The 10,037-nt window shown below is 55.4% G+C and overlaps 3 protein-coding genes across 3 annotated transcripts in view; 2 read left to right on the forward strand and 1 right to left on the reverse strand.

The window, feature by feature from the left end:
- Positions 1 to 197: 197 nt before the first annotated feature.
- ASPACDRAFT_55087 (DNA-directed RNA polymerase III core subunit RPO31) lies at positions 198 to 7,232 on the forward strand (the record flags this gene model as incomplete). Its single annotated transcript, XM_020202958.1, has 5 exons — positions 198 to 298; positions 332 to 922; positions 975 to 2,228; positions 2,709 to 2,867; positions 2,975 to 7,232. 5 exons carry the CDS (start codon positions 198 to 200, stop codon positions 7,230 to 7,232), a joined length of 6,363 nt encoding a protein of 2,120 aa, XP_020051720.1.
- Positions 7,233 to 7,803: 571 nt separating this feature from the next.
- On the forward strand, positions 7,804 to 8,847 carry bud32 (serine/threonine protein kinase BUD32; the record flags this gene model as incomplete). The annotated part of the gene is made up of 1 exon (XM_020197726.1): positions 7,804 to 8,847. One exon carries the CDS (start codon positions 7,804 to 7,806, stop codon positions 8,827 to 8,829), a length of 1,026 nt encoding a protein of 341 aa, XP_020051721.1. The 3' UTR covers positions 8,830 to 8,847.
- Positions 8,848 to 8,918: 71 nt separating this feature from the next.
- Positions 8,919 to 10,037, reverse strand: part of ASPACDRAFT_81866 (putative gamma-cysteine synthetase regulatory subunit) — a 2,291-nt gene continuing 1,172 nt past the window's right edge. Inside the window, exon 2 of the mRNA XM_020205971.1 lies at positions 8,919 to 9,975. Coding sequence (XP_020051722.1) covers positions 9,024 to 9,975 — 952 coding nt within the window. The 3' untranslated portion in view covers positions 8,919 to 9,023. The remainder of the gene's footprint in view (positions 9,976 to 10,037) is intronic.

A 10,037-nucleotide genomic window follows, 5' to 3' on the forward strand; every position in this document is an offset into this window, starting at 1 on the left:
AAGTGACGGACTCATCATGCTTTGTTTACACCATTTGTCGCCGCGGCAATTCGGTCCACCGCCCGCGCAAATCGAGCGCCTCCGCAAAAGCCGTCCTTTTTTTCCCGCCCGCAAGATCTCGCCCACTGACCATCCTATACTCTCCCTCCCTCCCCCACCATCAAACACTTCACTCCCATGCAAGTGCAGACCTCCCAATGCGAGGATGCCTGCAGTTAGCCAGGTGGCTGAGCGCAGCGCCAAAGGGCTCTGCTGCTAGCCTATTCCAGCCGCCATTCGGCCTTTCTTCCTCCGTTCGGTTTTTCGCCAACTCCGCATCACGCTCCGCCAGAGGTTCCACTGTCCATGCATCGGATCTCGAGAACAGAATCGCCGCTATCCCGATCGATCGATATCGCAATTTTTGCATCGTTGCCCACGTCGACCATGGAAAGAGCACGTTGTCCGACCGGTTGCTGGAATTGACGGGTACGATCCAACCAGGAAGTAACAAGCAGGTGCTGGACAAGCTCGATGTGGAACGGGAACGTGGTATCACGGTCAAGGCGCAGACATGTACGATGATTTATAACCATGAGGGGGAGGATTACCTGCTCCATCTTGTTGATACCCCGGGCCATGTGGACTTCCGTGCGGAGGTTTCGCGCAGTTACGCCAGTTGCGGAGGCGCCTTGCTCTTGGTTGATGCCAGTCAGGGCATTCAGGCGCAAACCGTTGCCAACTTCTATCTCGCTTTCTCGCAGGGTCTGGAGTTGATCCCTGTCATTAACAAAGTGGATCTGCCCTCGGCCGAGCCCCAGCGTGCTCTGGAGCAGATGAAGCATTCTTTTGAACTAGACACGGAGAGCGCAGTGTTGGTCTCGGCTAAGACTGGCCTCAACGTGGAGCAGCTGCTTCCTACGGTCGTCGATAAGATTCCAGCGTATGCATCCCTAGCCCATTTTCTTGCTGATGATCCCAGCTGACCGAAACAGCCCTGTCGGTGACTTCACCAAGCCCCTGCGCATGCTCCTCGTCGATTCCTGGTACGATTCTTACAAGGGTGTGATCTGCTTGGTCCGTGTGTTCGATGGCGAGATCCGAGCGGGAGATCAGCTTGTTTCTTTCGCTACGGGACTCAAGTATTACGTCGGCGAAGTCGGCATCATGTACCCGAATGAGACCCCACAGACGGTGCTCCGTGCGGGCCAAGTTGGCTACGTCTACTTCAACCCGGGCATGAAGCGGAGTAAGGAAGCTAAGATTGGTGATACGTACACGAAAGTGGGATCGGAAAAGCTTGTGGAACCGCTACCGGGTTTTGAAGAGCCTAAGTCGATGGTTTTCGTGGCCGCCTACCCTGTCGATGCAGATCATTTCGAGCACCTGGAGGACAGTATCAATCAGCTCATGTTGAATGACAGAAGTATCACAGTGCAGAAGGAGTCCTCAGAGGCTTTGGGTGCCGGTTTCCGCTTGGGCTTCCTGGGAACTCTTCACTGCTCTGTTTTCGAGGATCGTCTGCGCCAGGAGCACGGAGCCAGTATTATCATTACTCCTCCGTCAGTTCCCGTGAAGATCGTGTACAAGGACGGCAGAGAGGAGATCATCAGTAACCCGGCCAAGTTCCCCGACGACGAATCAGCACGCGCGAAGGTCCTGGAATTTCACGAGCCCTACGTTACGGCCACTCTGACTTTCCCGGATGAGTACCTAGGAAAGGTCATCGAACTCTGTGAAAACAACCGTGGAGAACAGAAGAGCCTCGAGTACTTCACGTCTACTCAGGTTATTCTCAAGTACGAACTTCCATTGGCGCAGTTGGTCGACGACTTCTTCGGTAAGCTCAAGGGTAACACGAAGGGCTATGCCTCTCTGGATTATGAAGAGTCGGCCTGGAGACCGAGCAGTATTGTTAAGCTGCAGCTGTTGGTCAACAAAGCCCCGGTGGATGCTGTCGCTCGCATCGTCCACTACAGCCAAGCGGATCGACTTGGTCGTCAATGGGTGACGAAATTCAAGGAGCATGTGGACCGCCAACTCTTCGAGATTATCATCCAGGCAGCTGTTGGGCGCAAGGTCGTGGCTCGTGAGACCGTGAAGCCCTATCGGAAGGATGTCCTGGCCAAGCTTCATGCTAGTGATGTCAGTCGACGCCGCAAACTGTTGGAGAAGCAGAAGGAGGGTCGCAAGAGACTCCGGGCTGTGGGCAATGTGGTGATTGAACAGAAGGCATTCCAGAATTTCTTGTCGAAATAAGGAGGCAACAGCAGGGTGGGTTTCACATATCAACTGTACCATAGTTCTCAACATATAGCTTATACCATATATACGTGTTTTGTTTTTTTTTTTTTCAATCCATGAAATCCATAATTTCTAAATGCAGTAGTACTAATTATACCAATTAGTACTAAGTTACTGCAGTGTACTCCCCTAGACTGTGGCCGAGTGAAGAATGCCGCAGCCGTATCCGCACACTGTGATTGGACGGACCGGGGGAAGCTGGCCTCGGACGGAGCTTCCAATTTAACCGCAGAAAAGTTCGTCGTCGCCGACCCCGCCGCCGCAATGGTCTGCAATTTCTCCCCCCCTCTCCCCTCCCGTCGTCGCCGTCTTTTCTCCGATTCTACCGCAAATCACTGACTGGTCTGAGGTGGCGTGCCGCTTGGTTTGACGGTTTTACTCTCGACTACTGCGGTGAATACCTCTTGCGAGCGCACTCATTCCAGTGCCGTCGCATCCATCTCCGCTGAGTCACTGTCATCTTGCCATGATCATCATTTGACCACCGTGATGCAGCCTCCAGAAGGTGTGCAGGTCGACCTGGGCAAGGCCCAGGTCATTGACCGCGTCCCCAAAGTCATCAAGGAACTGAAGTTCGGTGTCCTGTAAGTAATCTTTGGGGCTCTTAACTCCTTCCGTCTTCCTCCCCCGCCTCGTCTTCCTGTGTCGCGGAAGCAACCTGGAGAGGGGATGCTGACTCTGTCTTGCGAAGGTCCAACGACGACATCGTCAGCCAAGGTGTGGTGGAGGTCTCCGACCGGAAATTCTTCGATCTCGAACATGACCGAGCCGTAGTCGCCAATGGCCCCCTCGACGCGCGCATGGGTATCTCGAACAAGACCTCGACATGTCAAACCTGTGGTGGCGCCCTCCAGGTCTGTAACGGACACTTCGGTCACGTCAGGCTCGTCCTGCCTTCCTTCCACGTCGGTTACTTCAAGCGAGTCATCACCATTCTCCAAGAAATCTGCAAAGAATGCTCTCACATCCTCCTCCCCGAAGCCGATCGCCGTGCCTTCCTCCGCGAAATGCGTCGCCCCGGCCTGGACAACTTGCGACGGATGCAGATTGCGAAGCGCATCAACGAGCGGTGCAAGAAGACCCGCAACTGCGAGAACTGCGGTGCCGTAAACGGTGTGGTCAAGAAGGCCGGTACCAGCGCGCTGAAGATCACCCACGACAAATTCCGTGCCTTCAACGCCTCGACTTCCGTCAAGAAGGTGCCCCCGCCCAGCAAGATTGTCTTTGACCGGTCCTTCGACGAAGCGCGTACATCAAATGCCGAGGTCGAAAAGCATTACAAGAAGGCCCAGGATGATATGAACGCCTTGCGCGTGCTGAACCTGTTCAAGAAGATCTCCGATACGGATTGTGAATTGCTGGGTCTAGACCCGAAGGAGGCTAGACCAGAGATGTTTCTCTGGCAGTTCATCCCTGCTCCTCCAGTCTGTATCCGTCCCTCCGTTGGTCAAGACGCGGCCTCGACCGAGGACGATTTGACTGCCAAGTTGGGAGATATTGTCCAGAGTAACATCAACCTCAAGAATGCGCTGCTGAAGGGTGCGCCAGTGCAAACCATCATGGAATGTTGGGACTACATGCAGCTGCAGATTGCTGTGTACATCAACAGTGACGTTCCGGGTTTGAACAAGGCAGATTTGGGAAAGCCCATTCGCGGTTTTGTACAGCGCTTGAAGGGAAAACAGGGTCGTTTCCGTGGTAACTTGTCGGGAAAGCGTGTCGACTTCTCCGGCCGTACGGTCATTTCTCCCGATCCTAACTTGCGCGTCGACGAGGTAGCTGTTCCTGAGCTTGTGGCGAAGAACATGACCTATCCGGAAGTCGTGACTCGCTACAACAAGGAGAAGCTGCAGCAGAGAGTCCGGAACGGAACGAAGAAGTGGCCTGGAGCGAACTATATCACCAAGAAGGGTCAGACGTTCAAGCTCTTCCTCAAGTATGGTAACTTGAACATGATCGCCGACCAGCTCCAGGAGGGAGATGTTATCGAGCGTCATATTGAGGATGGTGATATTGTTCTGTTCAACCGCCAACCGTCCCTGCACAAACTCAGTATCCTTTCCCACTTTGCGAAAGTCCGCCCGCACCGGACTTTCCGTCTCAACGAGTGTGTCTGCAACCCTTACAACGCTGATTTCGACGGTGACGAGATGAACCTGCACGTTCCCCAGACGGAAGAAGCGCGCGCTGAAGCCATGGAACTCATGGGTGTCAAGAACAACTTGGCCACACCCAAGAACGGAGAGCCTATTATTTCTGCTATCCAGGATTTCATCAGTGCTGCTTACGTCCTCAGTAGCAAGGACAACTTCTTCGATCGTCGCTCGTTCACCCAGATCTGTCTTTACATGCTTGGTCCTCAAACCCGCTTCGATCTTCCCCCTCCCTCCGTGCTGAAACCCCAGATGTTGTGGACTGGAAAGCAAGTCTTCAATATCCTCATGCGGCCGAACAAGGATGACCCATGCTTGGTCAACCTGGATGCCGCTTGCAGAGAGTTCAAGATGCCGAAGGATGGTAGACCCAAGGATCTCGACCCCAAGGATGGTTGGCTCGTCATTCGTAATTCCGAGGTCATGTGTGGTGTGATGGATAAGTCCACTATCGGTTCCGGAAAGAAGGACAACGTGTTCTACATCATGCTGAGAGATTACGGTCCAGCGGCGGCTGCCGAGGGTATGAACCGCTTGTCAAAATTGTCGGCCCGTTGGTTTACAAACATGGGCTTCTCCATCGGTATCACCGACGTATATCCCAGCGAGAAGCTGTTGCGCTCGAAACATGATCTGGTGGAGACTGCATACGCAGCCTGTGACGAGGTCATTGCCAAGTACAAGGCTGGTACACTTGAGAAGTATCCTGGTTGTGACGAGTTGCAAACTATGGAGAACCAGCTGTCTGGTATTCTCAGTAAGGTCCGTCAGCAGGCTGGTGACGAGTGTATCGCTCAACTGAGCAAGTACAACTCTCCTTTGATCATGGCTACGTCTGGATCGAAGGGTTCTAGCATCAACGTGTCTCAGATGGTTGCCCTTGTCGGTCAGCAGATTATTGGTGGCCAACGTGTGCAGGACGGCTTCCAAGACCGAACCTTGCCTCATTTCCCGAAGAATGCCCGTCAGCCTCCATCGAAGGGTTTCGTGCGGAACAGTTTCTTCTCGGGTCTCACCCCTACGGAATTCATCTTCCACGCCATGTCCGGTCGTGAAGGTCTGGTCGATACTGCCGTCAAGACGGCCGAAACCGGTTATATGTCTCGTCGGTTGATGAAGTCCCTGGAAGATCTTTCCACCAGGTACGATGATACCGTCCGCAACTCGTCCGCAGCGATTGTCCAGTTCCAGTATGGTGACGACAAGCTGGATCCGGTGGATATGGAGGGCAAGGCCAAGCCCGTTCACTTTGACCGGACTTTCATCCATTCAGAATCCATCACTTACTCGAATGACGAGCCGAGTCTGCTTCCTGCTGAAATCATGGAAGTCTGCGAGGAGATGCTGTCGAAAGAACGTGCCAAGCTGGTGCGGAAGGATTTGATGGGCAACACTTTGGCTTACATGGACCGCAGTGACCACGGCATTGACCAATTTGAAAGTGCCCGTGATTTCCTCGAGTCCATCCAGCAGTACGTTGCGACCAAGGCGGACAAGCTGATTTCTCGCGGTGGTGACATCGATCCCTCTGATGAAAGAAGTCAAAAGGGTCTGAACCACACGGGCAAGCTGACTGAGCGCACCCTGCGGACTTTCATCACGGAGTGCTTGATGAAGTACAAGAAGGCTCAGGTTGAAGCCGGCCATGCTGTTGGTGCCGTCGGTGCGCAGTCTATCGGTGAGCCCGGTACGCAGATGACGTTGAAGACTTTCCACTTTGCTGGTGTCGCCGGTATGAGTATCACCCAGGGTGTCCCCCGTATCAAGGAAATCATCAACGCCTCCAAGGAGATCAGTACGCCTGTCGTTGCTTGCGAGCTGGTCACCAAGGACAACATCATTGCTGCCCGTATTGTCAAGGGTCGTATTGAGCAGACGTATCTTCGCGACATTATCCACTATGTTCGCGAGACATGGACTGGCAAGGAAGCCTACATCACCGTCAAGATCAACTGGAAGACTATCCAGGATCTGGCGCTGGAGCTGAAGATCGAGAACATTCTGGCTGCGATCAAGAACCACAAGCGATTCAAGGCGGACGATCTCAAGTTCCGATGCTCGCGCTCACACATCCACGTCTACATGGATGTTGAGCCGTCTAGCAAAGCATCTCTATCCAAGACTGAGATTGCGCACACGAGTGCGGATCCTTTCCTGCGGTTGAAGCATCTGAAGCGGATGCTCCCTGATATCCAGGTGCTTGGTCACCCCCAGGCCTACCGTGCGATTATCCGAACGGATGAGACGTCGACGACCAACACCCTTCTGGTGGAAGGCTACGGGTTGAGGGCGTGTATGACCACGATGGGAGTAGACGGTCTTCGCACGACCACCAACAACATCATGGAGATGCGCGAAGTGCTCGGTATTGAAGCGGCCCGATCGACGATCGTCCAGGAAATTAGCGAGGTCATGAAGGACATGGACATTGATCCCCGACACATGCAGCTTTTGGCCGACGTCATGACCTACAAGGGTGAAGTTCTGGGTATTACGCGATTCGGTCTCGCCAAGATGCGTGACTCGGTCCTGCAGCTGGCGTCCTTCGAAAAGACCGCCGACCATCTGTTCGATGCTGGTGGTGCCGGCCGGACGGATCTGATCGAGGGTGTGTCCGAGTGTATCATCATGGGCAAGACGGTGTCGCTGGGTACCGGTGCGATGGAAGTTGTACGCAAGATGAACTTCTTCGAGGGCCAGATTGGGCCGAGGAAGACGACGTTCGAAGACGCGTGGACGGATGTCTACGAGGCACCTCTGGAGCGGGCGCGGGCGAAGCGCAAGGCGCGGGCTTGAGGCCAGGAGGGGGCTTGTATAAAAGGGATTTGATTCTGGACACGGAAAAGTCGGTCGCATACCAGGCGTTTAGTAGTGTACTGTACAGTCATGATTTAGCGATTACCGCGAGGTAGGCGGCTGTCTTGTATTTTACGAGCAGACGAAAGACGATCCAATGAGTCTGAATAAGATATCATGGATGCTTGCTTGTTGTGGGGCGTATGAGTGTAGTGAGTGAAGCAGTAGCAATCTTGAGAGTCAACAGCATAACAGCATAGATAGTCTACCAGGGTAGTCAGGTACCTAGTAGGCCGTCCACATTGTAGTTGACAGCCAAATGCGGACAGCGCTTAATAACCGCGGCGGGAGGAAAGGCCCCGCCAGAACTTTTCGCATTGCCGTTCGTTCCTCTTCCGCCAGTGTCTATACAACCTCAACCTACCTTAACCTTTTTCTTCTCGCTTCACCTAACCACTCACTCAGTCTCAATTGACCAACCCACCTGCCTACATAGCTTCACATTACCCTCTTTATCAGCCGACGAACTCAACGAACCCGACCTACGTCTTACCGATCAAGAACAACCAAGATGACCGAAGAATACCAACCCCCACCTCTCCCCCCGCCCTTCCACCACCACCACCACCAACACCGCACACAATCACCAGCTACTACCACCACCACTACCACCACAACTACAACCACAACAACACCACCCCCACCGATCCTCCTCACGCAGGGCGCCGAAGCCCACCTCTACAAGACCCACTACCTGAACGCGACCACCCACCCGGCGGCGCTGAAGATCCGGCCCTCGAAACCCTACCGCCACCCGGTCCTGGACCGGCGCCTGACGCGCCAGCGCATCCTCCAGGAAGCCCGGTGTCTGGCCAAGCTCGTGCGCGAGGGGGTGGCGGTGCCGGCGCTGTACGCGGTGGACTGGGAGGGGCAGACGGTGGTCGTGGACGCGGCCACGGGCGAGGAGCGGTACGGCGGAGCGTGGCTGCTGATGGAGTGGGTGGAGGGCGATGTGGTGCGGGTGGTGGTGCAGGCGTGGGAGCGGGCGATGCTGGCGCGGTTCGCGGCGAACGATCACAGCCCTTCGTCTCGGCGGAGACAGGCCGATGGGGGTCCTGGGTCTGGGTCTGGGTCAGAGGTGCAAATGGAGGTGGATGGTGACCATGGCGACCACGGGCATGTGGAGCGCAAGCGCGAGGAGGAGCGGATGAAGGATCTGCTGCGGCGGATTGGGGCCGCCGTTGGCCGGTTGCATGCGGCTGGGGTGATCCATGGGGATTTGACGACGAGTAATCTCATTCTGAGGCCTGCGTCATCCAGAAAGGAGAGGGAGGGCGAGGGCGAGGGCGAGGTGGATCTGGAGGGCGAGGTCGTGCTCATCGATTTCGGCCTCGCGAGTCAGAGTGTCCAGGATGAGGATCGCGCGGTGGACCTGTATGTGCTTGAACGCGCGTTTGGGAGTACCCATCCCCGCACGGAGGCGTTCTTCGCCGAGGTGTTGGACGGGTATCGCGCTAGTTATCGCGGGGCGGCATCGGTGTTGAAGCGTTTGGAGGAGGTGCGCTTGCGCGGGAGGAAGAAGAGTATGTTGGGCTAAGGCTTGTTCATTTACTTGAAAAAGGGAGGGGGGGAGACTGGTTTGATGGGGATAGAGGAAATGATAGAACTATGCTTCATTTATCATCACTAAGTTTCAAGGAAGTACACAAAAAAAAAGAAAGAAAGAAGGAAAGAAACGCCGCGCTGCCCCATGCAAATCGTGGAATGCTTGCAGATAACAATATCATCACATCACGGCTTGACGCAGCTGCCCACGTCCGCCAGTGCAAAGTAGCCCTTGTTCTCCACCACCCCGCGATCCTTCACCACCGCCGTGTACTTGACCACCCACTGCGGCGCCACATCGCCCTGGATGCCGTCGTCCGCGTCCGGCGCCGAGGCGAGGATGCCCGCGCCCTTGGCGCCGGGCCCCAGCAGCTCCCGGGTCGTGCCCACGGGCAGGATGTCCATGCAGTCGTTGTGCGTCAGTAGCTGGATCCGCTCCTGCTTGGCGTACAGGATCAACGACTTGGGCACCACGCAGCAGTCCTTGAGGTTGATCTGATCCACCGACGGCTTGACCTTGGTGTGCGGCAGGAAGCGCGCCAGCCGCTCGCTGCCAAACTCCGCCACGCCCAGCTGCTTGATCATCCCCTGCGCCTGCAGCCCCTCCAGCGTCCGCCACGTCTGGACGATACTGTCGAAATCATCCTCCTCGCTACTGGCATCCGACGACCCGGCGGCCCCGTCCGCGTCCTCGTCCTCGTCCTCCTCCACCTCGCTATCATCATCCGCATCGAACAAGATCCCCGGAAACGAGACAATCAGCAGATCGATCGAGTCAACGTGCAGCTCCCGGAGCACGAGGTCGATCGCCTCCCGCGTGTGCGCGCACCGCCGCGACGCCGGGATCCCCGGCAGGTAGAAGAGTTTGACGGTGATGTCGTACGCCGACCGCTCCTCCGACAGCCCGTACCCGAACTCTGTGGATGGGATGTATAGGGTGTCGTCATGTTGTTTCGTCCACGATGCGTAGCGCGGTGTTCCCTGCTCTGTTTTCGCTGTCGTTGTCGCCGTCGTCGTGGCCCCGTCGCTGCGCTGTTGCTGCGCGGCTTGGAAGTTGGCACGTAGGGAGTTGATCAGTTCGACATTGGACTTTTCGGTCAGTTGACGGATGATGGGATGGCCGCCTAGCATCAGATTTCTGGAAGTGTGTTAGTTTAATTGGCTTGGTGAACTGGGATTTTTTTTTTTTTTTTTTTTTTT

Source organism: Aspergillus aculeatus (genome assembly GCF_001890905.1).
Source record: "Aspergillus aculeatus ATCC 16872 unplaced genomic scaffold ASPACscaffold_20, whole genome shotgun sequence".
Classification (NCBI taxonomy): domain Eukaryota; kingdom Fungi; phylum Ascomycota; class Eurotiomycetes; order Eurotiales; family Aspergillaceae; genus Aspergillus; species Aspergillus aculeatus.